Source organism: Gavialis gangeticus, unplaced genomic scaffold (assembly GCF_001723915.1).
Source record: "Gavialis gangeticus isolate Ggan-Ray unplaced genomic scaffold, GavGan_comp1, whole genome shotgun sequence".
In the NCBI taxonomy this organism is placed as follows: Eukaryota; Metazoa; Chordata; order Crocodylia; family Gavialidae; genus Gavialis; species Gavialis gangeticus.
This window is the reverse complement of record NW_017729034.1, coordinates 84,431,984-84,450,653: the sequence shown is the minus strand read 5'-3', so window position 1 is coordinate 84,450,653 and position 18,670 is coordinate 84,431,984. Positions and strand designations below refer to the sequence as shown.

At 43.8% G+C, this 18,670-nt stretch overlaps 1 protein-coding gene across 1 annotated transcript in view; it reads left to right on the top strand.

The window, feature by feature from the left end:
* ADGB (androglobin) overlaps positions 1-18,670 on the top strand; it is a 360,063-nt gene that overhangs the window by 301,016 nt on the left and 40,377 nt on the right. Inside the window, exons 28-29 of the mRNA XM_019527460.1 lie at positions 4,001-4,197; positions 10,187-10,298. Coding sequence (XP_019383005.1) covers positions 4,001-4,197; positions 10,187-10,298 — 309 coding nt within the window. The remainder of the gene's footprint in view (positions 1-4,000; positions 4,198-10,186; positions 10,299-18,670) is intronic.

Sequence of the window (18,670 nt, the reverse complement as noted above, 5' to 3'; positions counted from 1 at the left end):
GCATAGAGGGGGGGTATCACCTCTCTGGACCAGCTTGAGATGCATCTTTGGATGCATGACAAGGTATGGCTTGCCTGGGTGGCTGCGGCTCATGTTCATCTTGGAGTCAATAATGACTCCAAGATCCCTTTCCGCCTCTGTGCTTTCAAGAGGGGAACTCCCCAGCCTGTATGTATGCTGTGGATTCCTTCTCCCATGGTGCAGCACCTGCATTTGTCTACGTTGATCCCCATCCTATTCTCATCTGCCCACTTTTGTAGTCTGACTAAATCTTTTTGCAGCCTCTCTCTCCCTTTAAGTGTGTCCACCTCGCCCCACATCTTAGTGTCTTCAGCAAACTTGGACAATGTGCTTTCAACCCCCTTGTCCAAGTCACTGATGAAGATGTTAAACAGTGCGGGCCCGAGGACTGAGCCCTGGGGGACCCCACTGCTCACATCTCTCCAGGTTGAGTACGACCCGTCCACCACTACTGTCTGAGTGCGCCCCACTAGCCAATGTTTTACCCATCCAACTGTGTAGGCATCAGTGCCACAGTCGCTTAATTTATTGATGAGAATGGGGTGAGAGACAGTGTCAAAGGCCTTCTTAAAGTCTAGAAAGACTACATCTACAGCAACACCATCATCCAAAGATTTAGTTACCTAGTCATAAAAGGCAATCAGGTTGGTCAGGCAGGACCTGCCTTTTGATGAACCCATGATGGTTGCCCCTGAGCATGATCTCCCCTGCTTGCCCCCCACAGATGTGCTCCTTGATAATTTTCTCCAAGATCTTCCTGAGGACTGAGGTGAGGATTACGGGCCTATAGTTACTTGGGTCCTCCTTCCTCCTTTTGTTAAAAATGGGGACCGCATTAGCTAGTTTCCAATCCTGCAGCATCTGGCCAGAGGACCACAAATGCTCATACAGTCAAGCCAAGGGTGGCCCCTGCTAGGTCCCTCAACACCCTTGGGTGGAAGGAATCTGGACCTGCAGATTTAAAAATGTCCAGCCCTTCCAGAAGATCCCTAACTACATCTGTGCTGACCCAAAGCCTGACAGAGCTATCCCCGAGATTGTCCCTACCTCTATTGGAGGGATGTTCCAGTCCCTGTTCAAGAAAACAGAGGCAAAGAAACTGTTAAAAATATCGGCTTTCTCATCTGGTGTAGCCACAAGGTTACCATTTGAGTCTTGCAGGGGCCCTGCATTGCCTGGTGCCCTCTTCTTGCTCCCAATGTACTTGAAAATACATGATAGCTTCTAACATGTTAATAGATTTATAGAGTGGAAAGGAGAGGTGAACTGGATATGGGGTTGGGATAATGAAATGAAACACACTAGTCTCCTGTCACTCACATAGTTACTGTAACCACCAAGTAATAAAACTGTCAACATTTGGGAACAGGACATATCTGTGATTTTTCTCACTGGCCCTGTTAGCTACTGTACTCCAAACATTTCATAGTACAACCATAATCCCCACTATACTATAACAAACTACACTGGAGACTAGGGAAGCACTTAAAAATCATATAGCATCCTTTATTTTTACTTTACCAGTCTCAGCCCAGTAGCCATGCCTGTTTCAAAGGAAGCATAAATCTCGAGGTTGAATATTTATTCACACCCTAAGAAAAAAAATAGTACATTGTATCACAGCACCATCTGGTGACATCTGCCAGAATAGTTGCTTTGGCTAAGTAGCGTGCATTTTGGGGAGCCTATTTTAATTGATTCTCTATCAGCTTGCCAATAAAAAAATCTCACAAGATCCTACTACTCTGAGATGATTCATTTCTTCTGATGGGGCCACCCTCTCTGTGAACTAGAAATAGTGTTCTACAGGCCCAAAATCAAGTATTATTTTATGCAGAATCTTATTCATCCTGTTAATCATGTTTTAAGTGAATTTGTTAAACTGACTGCAGATCTCACATCCTTCACTAGAGCATTAGAAATAGCTTTGTGAAGTCCATCTGAGCCTTTCTATGAAATGCGGTGTACTTTTAGTCAGGCCTTAAAGGGTGTCTGTACCACTTATGGTATCAGGCAGCTCCATGCAGACAGGCTGTGCTCACTCTGCATGCATTACCACCTGAGTCAGAAAGGATATAGTCATTTTAGGTAATACATGAAGAAGTGGACTGTCTGTTAGTACAGCAATGGTTGCTGCTACCATTGAGCAGCATAGACATACCATTGGTGACCACCAAAAAGTTCTTTACCAGCTTTGTGATCTTTTTATAATGTTTTCTTTAACTTTGTTGCAAAAGTGTATTCAGAACTTTGTTGAGATTCTTATAAAGACATATTTTCAAAAGTAGCCTCTAGTGCCATGTACAAAGAAAGTACCTAGTTAAAGAAACATACTTAAAGAAACCTTCCTTCTCTACATTGGAATCGGCTGCCTGATAATACATTTGTAGATGCGTATCACAAAAATACAGTGTATCTCTGAGACCTAAAATGTGGCGTATCTGTTACCAGTGGGCATCTATACACGTGCTCCAGGGTGGACAGTTTAATTAGAGGGCACTTTAATTAGAGCGGTGTCATGTGTATTCATTGTCCTGCATTTCAAAATGGCAGTGCGTGTGTTTTAACTAAATCTCATTCAACGAGTTTTAGTTAAAGTGCTCCTGCCACCATTTTGAAATGTGAGGACACTGAATTAGCACTAATTAGCACAGTCCAGCAGAGTTGCAGCAGACTCAATTAATTGAGTCTGCTCCAATGTGTGCTAATTAGCACACCTTGTAGCAGAAGTCCATCACGTGTACAGGTGCTCAACATATCCAAGAAAAAAATCTTAGAATTCTTACGTGCTAAAATCTGGTGTTTAACAAAATTATACAATGTCCCTTGAAAACAATATTAATTAGACATTAATGAGGCAACAGTTTAATCAGAAGCTCTGGGTGCTGTTTCCTAAGCAAATGTATATGGGACATTATAGGGTGATTAATTAATTGCTAGGCAGAAGCCAGGGTACCTTATAAATACCTTATAAATTAACTCTTCAGAGAGGCACAGCCTATAGCCTACATCATCAGATACTACAAATGGAATTGCAGAGAGCAGAGCTATTCAATAGAAAGGAATAAAGTTGTTTAAATACAAAGTATAGGGAAGTGGGAGGAAAGGAAGGGAAACTGCTGAAAAATACAGCTACAACCTGGATACTTGGCTATAGGGTAATGCTCAGCCAGCATATAATGTAAACTTTATTACAGAGTATAGAGAATATGCCAGTCATGCCAGGCCTCTTGGTCTGCTATCTGGTACCATGTAAACCAGTACAGTGTATTCCATGGCTGGGTTGTTGACAACTAAACTGGCACCCCCACATGGGCTAGCCTGGGTGAGGAGTGTGTGTGAACATGCAACAGGACTAAAAGTAAGACCTGTCAAAGGCAGGGTGAGTTCCCTGCAAGTCAGTGGCCATCCATACCACTGGAGAGGATATGGGTGCTACCAGGTCACTCTGCCTGAAGAATCCCCAATGATGCAAAGCAACTCAACTAACCTTATGCAGGATGGAGGAGGGTTGTTACAGAATCTAAGGTACCCCAATGGTCAAGCAGCCTTGGAACTGACTTGACTTGACTTGATAGAGAATATATACTGGTTTAATATTGAGACTGTAATCCTTGAAGAAAAGAAGTGTAGAATGGTAAGAAAATCCAAAGAGGAGTTTTCTAACTGTTCCTACTCTTTCCTTTTCACACCCATATGTGTGCAGATGCACACACACACACATATATATACAAACACTATATTTTTTTCATTCTTGCCTAGTTTTTAAAGGTATTTCTGATCATTGTGCAAAAAGAAAATAATTTGGCATAATTTTTATTGAAGTGAGACTGTTAGTTGGAACCTTGTAAGCAAAATGCACAGGAAGAAAATTGATGATAGCAACTCATTGTTATGTATGTTTCTCTCTCTTTAGCTCAAGCTACTAGTTTGTAGAATTCATGGAAACTGAAGGTTGACATTTTTATCTCCCTACCAGCAAGCAAGGGTCAATTTGGCCAAGGCAGTGTGAAGAAGGACCCAGAAGCAGGGGTACCAAAAAGAAAAGGGACTATTCCAAGTCAGAAGGGCAACAAGCCTACTTCCAAGCCAGGATATGTACAAGAAGGCCAGGCTGTAATAGAAGATGAAACTATATTGTCAACTTCTGAAAAGAATGCTGGAGGTCCACAACAGGTGAGAGATTTTAAATCCAAATTACTGGAAGAATTTGGGAACAGGACAACAGCAAAAATGGTCCTGATAATTCCTTTAATAAGTATGAAAATAAGATGTCCTTATATTATTTATGATATTATTTAAATCTTTTATTTACAGATATTGGCTTCACCACTGATGTCATTTCTTTTATTTATGTAGTGAGGGTGATACATTATTACAGTAATTCACAAAATAGAATACAGAGGCTCTGCACTAAGGATATCAAAATCTGAGGTGCTAAACCTTCAAAAAGATACACATTTTCCCACTCCTAGAGTGCATCTACACATGCGCTTAACTGCACAGTAGACTAATTTGCTGCCATGTAAAGTGTCACAGTATACACATGCAACACTTATTAGACCGCAGCAATCTAAGTTTCACCACCATAAGATTACATTACAGGGGTGGTGAAAATAACTAGCCTAAATGCACGTGTAAATGCTGGCCTGTTTTCTTTTGCTATGACAATTTATTTCTGCCTTCCATCGCTCTTTATTTTCATCAGTATGGGTGAAATGCTGGGCAGATGCTAAAACAAATCCACAAAAGGCCAGAGGCTTAATTTTTCTGCTCCACCTTTTCCAGAGGTAGTCAGGTGACCTAGTCAGAGCTAAGTGGAAAATGGCTTACATATTTGAGACTCAAAAGTCCAAAATGAAATGAAGATCATGGCCTCACATGACAGTCTATTGAGCAAACTTCTCTGGTAGTGAGTGAGAGATGGTATATATTTAAGTATAAGCACATAAACATATAAATGCACATATGGAAGTAGGAAAAAGGGAGTTTGCTTTGGCCCCATGGAAAAAGTGTAAAAATGAAAAATGTGGTGTACTGGGTTAGGAAAAAAAAGTCCTACTTAGAAGGGCTACTGCATAGAGGATGTTATATTCCCAGGAGCTATAAATATATAGTTAAGGTTATGGACATGCAAATAATTTAGCATGTGGTAAAAGAGGGTGGAACTTGATCACATCTTAGTTGTTGTATGGCAACTGCCCATGCACAGTCTCTCTCCCTGTAGTAAACAGAAGTTAAATCTCAGTAGCTTAGTTGTCAATGAAATGGAGAGAAGTTACCGTAGTTTGGCTTTCATGTATGATAGCATAAGAGTATGGGTACTTACCTGGGACAGCTGATCCACTTCTCATCCTGTGGTAAATTATTTGTATCTTCATATCCCTGAGAAGACATTAGCTGAAGAGTATGAGCAGAAGGCAAAAGCTGATGATAGCAGAGAAGTAATGTGACATTAGTTTGTGTTGGTATTTGAAACTGAAAACAAGAAGTCTAAAGTCAGTGACATATTAAAGAGTAGGCCATGATAGGACTGAGATTACTCAGTGTGGAAGGAAAGTTAAAGTAGTTTTGCAGGTGCATTCCAGATGGATTAGAGGGCAATGTTTGCATAGTGGAGACCAAGTGAGAAGAGGTTGTAGAAGCTGATGTGATTTGACTGGAGGTTAGCAGCAGGTTTTAAAAGTGAATCAGAAAGGTAAGGATGAATTTTGAAGAGCGTGTAAAAGAAAAAACAGGTTTATTGGCAGTGTAAGGGTAGAGAATATCCCCTCAATAATACAGTCTATTTTCTGGGCTCTGGTTTATTTCCCTGCAGTTGTGTAATAGTAATTAACTACTGCTTGGGAGTGTTGTAAGACTTAGCTTTCCTCTGTAAAGTAATTAGAGATCCAAGGATGAATGTCACTGTAAGTGCTCAGAAGTACTATGACTACATTAAGGTGAATAAGTTTTCATGCCAACACCATTTAATAACCTTACAGACATCTGAGTTCTCATGCAGTGAATTGAATTTTACAGAAAAGTGTCACAATAGGTATTCTGTATTACATGTACAGTGTAAGAATGGGGCCTTCACATAGAATCATAGAAAATGAGGGTTGGAAGGGACCTCAGGAGGTCATCTAGTCCAACTCCCTGCTCAAAGCAGGACCATCCCCAACAAGATCATCCCAGCCACAGCTTTTTCTAGCCGGGTGTTGAAAACCTCCAAGGATGGAGCTTCCACCATGTCTCTGGGCAACATGTTCCACTCTTTTATTACCCTCCTAGTGAGAAAACTCCACCTAATATCTAAACTAAACTTCCCCTGCTGCAACTTGAGACTGTTGCTCTTTGTTCTGTCATTTGCCACCATCGAGAACAGTCTAGCTCCATCCTTTCTTTAACCCCACTTCAGGTAGTTGCATCCCCTCTCGGTCCCCTCTGTCTCCTCTTCTCTAGATTAAATAAGCCCAGTTCCTTCAATCTTTCCTCATAAATCATGTCCCCCAGCCCCCACACCATTTTTGTTGCCCTCTGCTCGATCTCTCCAATTTGTCCACATCCTTTCTGTAGTGGGGAGCCCAAAACTGAACACAGTACTCCAAATGTCGCCTCACTAGTGCTGAATAGAGGTTATTACTGTAACCCCCAGGTCCTTTTCTGCAGAGCTGCTGCCAAGCCAGTCAGCCCCCAGCCTGTACCAGTGCATGGGATTGTTTTGTCCTAAGTGCAGGACTTTGCACTTGTCCTTGTTGAACCTCAAGATTCCTTTTGGCCCAATCCTCCAATTTGTTCAGGTCACTCTAAATCCTAGCCCTACCCTCCAGAGTACCTACTACTCCCTCGGGCTTGGTGTCATCTGCATATTTGCTGAGGGTGCACTCTATGCCATTTTCCAGATCTTTGATGAAGATATTGAACAAAACTGGCTCCAGGGCCAATCCCTGGGGCACTCCACCTGATACCGGCTGCCAGCTAGACATTGAGCCATTGATTACTACTCTCTGAGCCCGATGCTTCAGCCAGTTTTCTATCCATCTGACAGTCCATTCATCGAGCCCATACTTCCTTAGCTTTCCTGCAAGAAGGCTGTGGGAGACCATATCAAAAGCCATGTTAAAATCAAGATACACCACATCCACTGGTCTCCCCACACCCAGAGTCAGTCATCTCATCATAGAAGGCAACCGGGTTGGTCAGGCATGACTTGTCGTGGTGAATCCATGCTGACTGTTCCTAATAATCTAGACTGGGCACTCAAATATTGCTTCTTTGTCTCTTCTGACAAAGCTCTGAAGATGCCACATCACTAGTTGACTGCTACAGGGGCACTGGCTCCTATGTCTGAGTATGCACCAAGCTTAGATATTAATGTGCCAGCAGTTTTCATGTGGGATTTGGTTATAACATACCAACAAAAATTAGCTATTTCATCAACCTTGTCAAGAGATTTTTTTACCATTTGAATCTCTCTTACTAGGGAAAAGTGGCACAGACTCTCGGAACATGTTTATCTGTGACAAAATTAAGCAACGTAGGTTTGCAGTCTGGGGAATTTTAGGCACAATCAATGCTCAGTAGATAATTGAGCACAGTGACACCAGCCTACAGTAATAAGGGAAGGTTTATATGCCTGTCCAAATGACTGGCTGCTGATTAGCCTTCAGTATATTTTAGTTATCTTACAGAGGATTTTTATTTTTCTTCAGGATTTTTCTTCGCCTGAAGCCCACAGTTTTAACTAACCTTTCAGTCTCAGAGCTAAAAGCCAAAAAAGGCCAGTTTTACAACTGTTTTTCTGACATGCCAGGATGGATTTGTCCACGAAACATTAATTTAAAAAAAAACTTTTTTTTTTTTTTTACCAACACAACTGGTTTTACTAGACAAGCACCTTTGACCATCTTCAGGTCTTTTGTCTCCAGACACTATGGCCAACAGAAGTCAAGGCAGAGTAATAAGCTTTCTACTAGAACCAGATTTGCCTTCTGGTATCTTACGGCATTTTTACATGTGCTCCCAGGGTAGTGGTGGTGGGAGGGAGCATTGTAATTGAAGCGCCTGCAGCATCTTGTGTATCAGCGTCCCCATGCTTCAAAATGACAGTGGGGGCACGTTATCTAACGCTCATTGAATGAGTCCGGAGTTCTCCGAGCATTCTTAGACAGCAAGCACACGGTCATTCTGTGACTGTTTCACTGAATTGTTGCTGCTCTTTCTTCCTGAATTATGGGAAAACCTGTAGGATAATGTGGAACTCTGGTCAGAGGAGTGGGATAGGAAGGAGCTGATATTCTTTTTCTCAGGTTTTTGTAGAGCAGACAGCTAACAGGGATTGGGAGTATGTGTAATAATTCTCTCTGAGCAAGGGAACTTGGAATATTCCCGGATGTAAATACCACTGTTGTTAAGTGTAGTGAGACTTCTTCCTGCCATTTCCAAGTATTCTTTAGCACCCAAAGGAATAAGCCTATCTGGGAGGTATCAGTGGGAAAATTCAGAAAAAAATTAAACCCCATGTGGTTCTACTAACAGCAAAGTAGAACCTGTTCTTCTACTATAAATCTAGTCCAGTGGAATGTGAGAGGTGAGCCCTTGATTTTTGCTCACCAGGTTATTATGGTCTTTTTTGGAGGTCTTTGTAGCTTGAGTAAAGGAGAGAGCATAGACTTGCTCATGTTTTTTAGCAGAGGTTGTACATTCCAGTTTCTGGCACATATCTGTTATAGATTTCTTCTTGAATCTGGGGCTATTTAACCCTGCATAAAAGAATTAAAGATATTTTTCTGCACTTAAATCCTAGGCTGCGTCCACATGAGCATGGCTGTTTGTTTCCTTGGGGACAAGAAGCAGCAGCACACCTTGTACCACTGCTCCTTGTCCGTGGAGAATGTCTATGCCATGCACCCTCTGCTATATGACAGGTTACCCCGGGTGGGGTTGGGGAGGCTGGGGCCAGCAACTGTGCTGGCTCCTGCAACCTTACCTGGGGTCATGGGGGCCGCAGCAATCCTGCTTCTCTGAAGAGCACCTCTGAAAAGTTAGTCACAGAGCCCAGGTTGTGAGTGACAATCAAGAGCTGACAATCTTAATTCCCCTCTCCAGGCATAGCATTTCTGTCTCAATATCTCAATGTATAGAGTGCTGTGTCCTCCTTTAAGGGGAAGTGGTGGAGGTACCATCTACCTTTTTTATATAATCGCCTAGTATTAGAGCACTCTCTCAGGACGTGTGAGATCTGGCTTCTACTCCAACCCCCCGCTGCAGCCAGAGGAGATGCAAGCCCACATCTCTTACTTCCCAGAAGATTGCCTTAACCACAGAACTATAAAAACATCTGAGCGGAGGTACCTTCTTGTTGACGCTGGGCTATTGTTCAGAAACGAATGTGAGAGTACTGAAACCAGAAGAAGAGCAAGCAAGAGGGAGCCTGCCTCTGTTGCCTAGGGGTTAGGGCATTCAGCTGGGAGAGGGGTAGTCCTGGGTAACTGATCCTTTATCTCAGGATTATTTCTGGTCTTATCCAATGACTGTCTAATGCTAAATGCATAATCACTTGATATCTTCTGCAAATTAGTAGACAGATTATTTGGTCTTGCTCCTATTCTCTGACTGTCCTTGGTTTGTCTGCCTCAGATGTATTCCCTAGTAGTTTAATCTGATTTTTTCTTGATAATGATGTTTCATTTAAATAAATGTATATTAAAAGAAAATAATTTTAATTGTACAGGTAATGACTTATACCTATTTGCAGTGGTGGTTCTTTAACCACAGAGCTAACTTTAGAAGATGAACAAAGTAAGAAATGTTATTAGAATAATTTCCTATTCATTGTAAATAATGAATGGCATAATGTACTGGTCTCATTTCTCTACTGCTGCTTACATCATATGTCTTAGCATTAGTGCTCAAAGATCAGTAGGACATTGAGAGCTTGAAGTTTTATGTTAAATAAAATAAGTCTTTGTCTTTGCACACCATATGCCCAGGAAAATGTTACATGAGACTACTTTTGAATTTTTCATGAATAATGTAACACATGGAAGTTTGTAAATTAATTGATTGTTCCACTTGCTGTATTCAATATTCAACAGTTTACTGGACTGCAGGAATTGTGGATGATTAATGTAACGCCTATTAATGTCATCAATATTTTAACACATTACATTTGGTTTCACAGTCTCGCAAGTACATTATACAAGCACTGGTGTTGTATGACAGTTGGCCACTTACTGAGAGTCAGTTGGCATTTGTTCAGGCACTGAAAGAAATGGAGAAAAATGAAATCAAAGGTATGTCACTCAACATCCAGATGATGGAGTATACAGGTTTGTGTTATGAAGAATGTTATAGTGTGTTGTCATAAAAATGTTATGTTCATCTTTTTTCAGTAAAAACACAAGCTATTAATGTAATTTGTATCATTGCCTTTCAATAACAGCATCATACATGTTCACAATTTCAATAGCAAAGAAAGGATGGTTATTAGATAAATGCTGCTAAACTGAAATTTACAAAACATTTTCTTTCTACAGGCAAGTTGTGGTCCAAGGAAATCCAAATGTTAAAAGGCAGTCTTAGCCCTAATTCAGTTTTAGATCACAAAATGAATAACTTCCTATAACAAAGCCAAATCTCAATCCAAAACATTTTTATCTTCATTATTTATTACTTACAGGATATAAAAATAAATGAATAAATACATCAAATCAAAACAAGCTAAATGGCATATCCCAGATTGTATAATTCCATTACTGAATTTTTCTTAGATTTACTTGCTTACTATATACCATATTACATTACTCTTTGTTCTGTGACTTGCAGAGTCAAAAATGTAATTGCGTGATTTTATAACTGCATCAGCTAAGCAGTCATTTGAAAACGTTAAGCCATATTGTGCAAAAATTACATTGGAGTCTCATGGGGTGCATCTACAAAAAACATTTACTGTGCAGTAGACTAATTAGCTGCACAGTAAACATCTCAATGTCTACATATGCACCTCTATTAGGTTAGAGTAAACTGATTTACTCCACAGTAGGATAGTACGTGTAATACAAGCACTGTCCTGCTGCGGAGTAAAAAAACTCCAGCAGTGCACACGTAGACACTGCCCTGGCTGGCTGGGTCACAAGGACATTTCATTGAGGGGTCTGTCAGCCAGCTAGCCCCTCACTGAAGCACCCTCATGCCCCAGCCAGCCCCTCTGCAGCAGGTTGAGCTGGGATGGAGCAGCACCGAGCTGGTAGGCTGACCCTCCCCCACGTCCCCTTCCAACCAGGGCTGCCCTGACCCGGATCAACCTGCTGTGGTCCCACAATAAGCTCCAATCCCACAATAAACTCAAATAGCAATAAGCTCCAGAACCTGTTGCTTCCAGGTGCAGGTTCAGTCGGCCTACCCGGGAGCTGTACATTAATTGAACATGTAGACATGCCTACATGCCTATGGAGATATGAAAATTAGACTTGGCTTTATTCAGACATGTTCATGACTTAAAAATTACAGCAACAGGTAAAATGACACATATCCCATCATACTAGCTTTTTTGTTGGTATCAGTCTCACCTGCTGATTTTGGTGCATTTCTTTTTTCTCTTTGTATGATGTATTGCCCTCCATCCTTTTCCCCAGAAGTAAATGCAACTGTTTCTTGATTTAGTTATAGTTTGCTTCAGATGTGTTTTCTAATATCTTGTGTTTCATATAAAATTCAGGCCTTACTTCACTTTGTTGTGAAAAGCTAATATAATATGATTCAGTATTATGGTTTTCATATAAATATACCTAGATTAACTCTCCTAGGAACAGAAAAAATATATAAAACATAGGCAGCATCTGACTCAGAAGGTATATGGGTGGTTTGACTATATGGCTAGGGACAGACATTCAAAAAGCCTGAGCCTGAGTTGATTCAATCTTTTCAGGTTAGGCTAACCTGCCTAGGTTGAACCAATTTGCAACTGCACAGATATTCCCTCTCAACTGAGGAAATCCAGTGCTTGACTGTAGTTGTTCAGGCTAGGAGCCTGTGGATGCTAGAGCATGCCTTCGACTATAGGGAAGCTGTGCGGGGGTGAGGAGGGGTGTGGTCAGTCTGGGCAGTAGCCTTCCCTGTCCACCAGCAGGGACCCAAGCTGGGTCTGCTGGGTGCTCCCCCCTCGCTGATGCAGCAGCCAGCCATCATAGCCCCCTGAGGCAGAGGGGGCAAGGAGCGGGTTATTCACCCCTCTACCCCAACTACCTCTGGGGAACCACAACCAAGTCTGCCTGCCCCGACTGCCACTGCTGTTTGCTCTCTGCTTGGGGAAAGTGGCAGAATAACCCCCCTGCTGCCCCCTCCGCTGGATGCTGGAGGGAGGAGGAATAACCCCTCTACCTGCCCCCACCTAAGGAGCTCTGACGGCCAGCCTCTGGCTGTGCCCCCACCCCTCCACTGCATTGGTGAGGTTGCAGAGTTCTTGATGGGGGCAGCAGCCCCTGTCACAGTGTCCAGGGAGTGCAAACCTCTTCCCGGTGGGGGGGCATGCTGCAGGGTGGGCAGAGCTGCAGCAGACTCTGTGCAGGAGCACTGGGGCTCAGAGGGGGTGAGAGTCCTCCAAGCCCCTGCAACCACCACAGTTCACAGAAACATTCCCCACTCCTCAACGTGGCCCCCCACCAGGAAGGGGCTCGCACTCCCCAACACCATGACAGGGGCTGCTGCCCCCATCATGGTTGCTCCCCTGTCACCACTCCAGCAGCTGGGTGGAGGAAGGGGTGGGGCCAGAGCCAGGCTGGCAGGGCCCCTTAGGTGGGGGGCAGGGAATGGGTTTATTCCCTGCTCTGCCCCTGGGGCACTGCAGCAGGGTCTGCCGGCACTGACTGCCACCACCACTGCCGCTTGCTGTGTGTCCAGGGCAAGAGGTAGAATAAGCCCCCTCCAGTGGAGGCGGAAACTGGGAACTTATTCTGCTGCTTGCCTCAGGCACAGAGAGAGTGGCAGCGGCAGTCAGGGCAGACAGACCCTGCTGCGGTTCCCTGGGGGCACAGGTGGAAATAACTCTGTTCCCTGCCCCCCTGCTTAAGGGGCCCTGCTGGGGGGAGTGACCATGCAGGGAGCAGCCCCTGTCATGGTGTTGGGGAGTGCAAGTCCCTTCCCAGCGGGGGGGTGGGGCACTGTGGAATGGGGAAAGCTGCTGCAGACTGCGGTGGTGGCAGTGGCTTAGAAGGCTCTGGCCCCTTCCAAGCCCCAGTGCTGCTGTTGTGCGCAGTCTGCCACAGCTCTGCTTGCCCAGTAGCATGGTGCCCCCACTGGGAAAAGGCTTCTTCTCCCCAGACGCTGTGACAGGGGCTGCTGCCCCCATCAAGAGCCTTGCCCCCTTGTCTATGCAGCAGTGGGGTGGGGGTGTGGCCAGAGGCCAGCTGGCAGGGTCCCTTCAGTGGGTGGCAGGGAAGGAAGGTTATTCCCCCTCTCACCGACATCCAGCAGAGGGGGCAGCAGGGTGCTTATTCCTCTGCTTGCCCCAAGAAGGGGGCGAGCAAGGATGGTGGTTGGGGCAGGCAGACTCAGCTGCAGTGCGCCAGGGCAGTGGAGTAGAGGGGGGAATAATCCCTCTCCCTGCCCCCTCTTCCTCAGGGGGCCACACCACCCAGTGTCTGGCCATGCCCAGCCCTGCAGCTGCAGCAGTGAGCAGGGAGCACCCAGCAGACCTGGCTCAGGTCCCTGCCAGTGGGACAGGCAGTAGGGAATTAAAACCCTCTCTGGCCAGTTCAGCCAAGGATAATTCCAGGGCTGGCCATGACCCCACTGCTGAAGCATCCAGCACAGAGAAGTGCAGGTCCATGCTGGTGGGACAGAGGTGGGAGGTTGGGGAATAAACTTTTCCCCTGTTCCCTTCTGGGGCCAGCATCAGGCCAGACCTGCATCCCTGCCTTTCCCTGCTCCGGCTGGGGAGCAGAGGGTGGGGCCAGCCCTACTGGAGCTGAGAGCCCAGCCCAAAGAGCATGCTGGGATGCTGGGAGACTCTGGTTTAACTTAAACCAGGAAGGGGTCCGGGACAGACATTGCATAAACCGGTTTGAGCTCAATCATTTAAGACTGATACTACATTCAGTGATGTTTATTTCAAGCCAATTTTGGCCATTTTGAAACTGGTTTATGTCCACTGAACTTATGTTCTGTTACAGGTTTAAACCAGTTTCTCATCACTTAAACTGGTTTATGTGTAATGTCTGTCCCTACCCTATATGGTACATATTCAGCCCCAGAATGCATTTTTTAGTGTTTTATTTTTTCTCCAGAATATTTAATCCACATGGTTACAGGGGCTGTCTGTAAATAAAACAAGTAAGCAGATAAACCAATGTAAAAGTGTTGACTGAAACTTTTCCAATTTTGAAAAATTTTAATACTCACTGTATCCATGCTACCTTCCAAACATGACATTACAGTTTCTCTATTCAGAATGCCTGGCATTAGCTTATCTTTGTATTTGGATGGCTTAAAGCTTGGAAACTGTGAGGATATGTCCATTATTTCTTTTAACTCTGTGGCAGAATGAGGGCTAAAAAAGGTCATGAGGACAAATGGTATACCAAAATGAAGAAAGACCAAATTATATTCTTCCTTATGTTCTCATAAAGGTGCCTCGTTAAGTGTTTAAACAGAGATATAAAGTTAAAACAAAGATTGTCAGAGTTAGAAGCAACTACTACACTCAGGAAATGTCATGGAAGTCAGGCAAAAATTCTACTACTGCAAATTTTACTACTACTTTTACCCAACCTGACATCTAGGTAGCAATTTATATATTGCAGTTATTGCTTAAAGAAATTGGTAGTGAAACATTTTGGCAGCCTGCTCAGTGTGCATGTGATGATAAATTATTTATGAGTGTCTCTCATCTTTTAAGGTGAAATAATCTGAAAGCTTCTGATAACCAAATGATATACAACAGGCACTCCTACATACACAAAAAAAGCTTCCACTTCTGGTTATAACAGTGATTTTTGTTTTAATGGCACTAATATATGTGAAGATGTAGTCTCTAACCTGTGTTTATAACTGGTTTTGGAGGCATATCTATTCTCTCTTGTTTCATCTCTGTAACTGCTTTCAGGTTTATGTAACAGCTTTCCACTACTGTTGTCTGATTCTATTGTTGTGGGATATAATTTTCAAACCAACAGTAAACTGTCCATTTCTCTTTTAGGAGAGGTCACTTTAATCTAAGCTTTTGAAATCTAGAAATTTGTCACACTGAATGAAATTCAGCAGGCATCTTAGGGGCTACAGAAGTTCCACATACACACACTGAGTCTAAGGATGAGGGATGACCTATGCTTCCACAGTTATACAGCCTGCAGCCACAGAATGTAGGCTCCTGTCACAGGCCAGAGAATAAAGTAGTGTTTGTGCTACAGAGGAGCTACTGGGCTGCCTTGTTCCTTGGTCGTGAGTTTAAGAATGAGATTGCATCCCATCAGTCAGCTCCATTATAGTTCCCTTCCCTGAACGTGCTTTATTCTCCCTAGGAAAGAGAACGTCCATGATGACATCTGGGCTAGGTACAGATGTTCAAAAAGCCTGCAGCGAAATCGATCTAAGTTATGTGGTTTTCTGTAAGTGGCCTAGGTTAGATAGGTAGCAAACAGAACATATGTTCACCTATTGGTGAGAGCCACACAGGCTGCCTGCAGTAGCCGAGGCCTGCAGGTTGGAGGCACTCCTGCACACGTCTCAGCAGGCCATGCAGGCTTACCGGACTGCTGGAGACTGCTGAGTGCCCAGGCAACCCCTGACTGGCTGCCTGGCACAGGCAAGCATGCCTCTGCATTCCTGCATCCTAGTACTCCAGGTCCCAGGAACAGCAAGCCAAAAAAGCCTTGCAGCACTTCAGATACCCATGGCCTGGGCAGAGGCCAAGCTGCAGAGGTTTTGTCCATGCAGGCTTAGGCCCTGTGTTCTGCTCCCTACCACCCCAGCCCACCAGAAGTGAGCTGCCTGCACCAGCTCCTGCCTGGGAGGGAGGGAAGAGGGTCCATACTGTGGTCCTGGTAGCAGGGTGCCTGTCTCTGAGGTGAGGAGCCAGGGTCAGGCTCCAGGGGGCTGTGTGCAAGTACCAGGGTTTTCCTTGGCTCAGTGCCAGGTGCGTGCGTACATTGTCGGGTGCTTTATGATGCAATTCAGGGGCACAGTTCAGGAACATGGGTGCCCAGGTCTTGGGGCTCCATCCTGCCTCCTCCTCCCACTGCCTGCCTGTGGCTGACAGATGGCAGATGGTGGGGCTGGAGAGAGGGTCTGTTGTGGCTTAGTTCTGTAAGAGCTTGGGAGCAGGGCCCTCTGGTCATTCAGCTGGAGCAGCCAAGCACTGGCCAAGAGAAAGCATGCCTCCCTGCACAGGGGAAATGTTGCAGGGGGCTGCAAAGGAGGCTGGGATGCTGGAGGACACCAATCTAGCTTGAATTGATAGAAATCTGGCAAATGGAATTGCAGGTAGGAGGCTGCATGAACTTTTCAAAGGGCCCATCTACATAAGACATTTACTGCAGAGTTGACTAGTTAACTCTGCAGTAAAATGTCAGTATCTACACATGCAGTGGTATTAGGGCAGAGTAAACTAATTAATTTTGCTGTAGGATAGCACTGCCAGACACAAGTACCATCCTATGGCTGAGTTACTTACTTTGCGTCAGTGCACATGTAGACACTGACTGGGCTGCCTGGGGCATGAAGGTGTTTCACTGTGCCTGCTGGCTAGCCCCACACTGGAGTACTCTCATTCCCCAGCCAGCCCCTCTGCAGCATGTTGAGCTGAGTCAGAGTAGCCCCGGGCTGGCAGGCTAATCTCCTAAGCCCCAAGTCAGCCAGGGCTGCTACACCCTAACTCAACATGCTGTGTTCCCAGGAGCAAATGCAAGCATGACACCTGATCTGTGCTGAAGTTTAATGAGCTGCATTAATTGCATGTGTAGACGTCCCCAAGGAGTATTAATTGCTAAACAATGTACCCTAAAGTGTGTAACCACTGATTCACCATGTTTCCACAAACTAAAATGCTAGCTAAGCTGTATCACAATATGTAGTATATTCCTAGAAGTGCCCAAATGAAGATTGGTTGTTTTGATCTTTTGGTAGTTCACTAGTAAGTGATCCTAAACAAAGACAGATTGATGTTCGCTTCTGTCTGCATGTGCATCTCTCACCATTACAGGTAGATATGATGGGTAACATTAGAATTAAGAAACAGGCTCTGAGGTTCATCTCCCGGCTTCACAATTTGGTGCATTTGGTGTAAATTTAAATATTCAGCAATTGACTGCAAAATCCAGGCTGATTTCTACTGGTGCAGAGGATCCCCACAGCAATGTAAGAGCATTCAGAGCCCACATCATCTTTCATTTCACCTGCAGGTACCCCATGTACATCCCAAAATAGATATTGTTTATAAATAAGAGGTGTGACAAAGACGTAAGCTAGCTCACAGAATCTTATGATAGTGACACTGTAGTCTGTCGTCCTCCACATGAGCCTTTCCAAAGTGCTGGTGCAGAATAGTGCAGAGAGGCACTGTTCCCACCTGCCTGTGCCAGCTGTGGTGATTCTGGCTTACTGTAGGTAAAAGCTTACTTGGGCCTTTATTTAACATTTCATATTATTGGACTGAGCAAATCTGTTTCAGTGTGTTGTCAGTCATGTAATTTTCTGTCACCAAACGAGTCTAGACCTAAACATTATGTTTAGAAAAATGGTTCAATATACATATAAAGTATCATTCAGCTGATTAAATGTTTGCTTTGCGCAGTAATTCTCAACCATGGTGTCAGGGCACCCTGGGATGACACAAGATACTTTTAAAAGTGCTGTGGTATGCTGCACAATATTAGCATTGTTAGATGTGCAAAGACCTACCAATGATTCAGAAAATAAACCCAGAGATTTCAAATAGGAATCCATAGTGTCAAAAACATTCTGACCTGTTGTGGTCTTTGAGTTCTTCTCAACAGAAGAATTGCTCTAGGTTTTGTTTTGTTTTGCTGTTTTGAAGGTGGGGAGGGGAGGGGGAAACAGGTTTCCCCATAGTCAAAAACTGAGTAAAAGCTAAGATCTGGTATTTCGCAAAGAATGCCTTAAGTTGAGCGAGGGGATGCTTCTTGATCTAAAACAATCAAGAACTGCTTGCTTAGAGTGAATTCTATGGAGATCTCATTTTATAGCACTGGACCGGTCATGTGCTAATAAAATCAGTAAATAAAGTACAAGTGTTGTAAAATGCCCCTTGCAAAAGTGACACTTCAGAAGCAGCTCCAAAGTATTACGTTTAAAGAGCCGCTGAAAATTAAATGTAGATTTTTTTAAATCCACCTGGAATTTAATCTACTGGGGAGAAGTTTTTCATACAAATTCCTCTCACCGGAATCCTTCTTTTCTGTGATTGGAAAATTCTATTATCTTAAAGCATTAAATATATTATTATAATATCTTTCAGAAATTGTTAAATGGCTATGTATCTTTGTCTTCCTCTAAAACGTCTTTTAAACAATAGAACAAGTTTAGAAGTAATCTTATAGTATTTAGGTTTGGTTTTTCACTATTCTTAAGAACTTTGAGCAATGCCAGTTTCTCAAATATTTCCTCCCCCTGCTTATAGTTTCATAGTAGCTAGGGTCAGGAGGGACCTGAA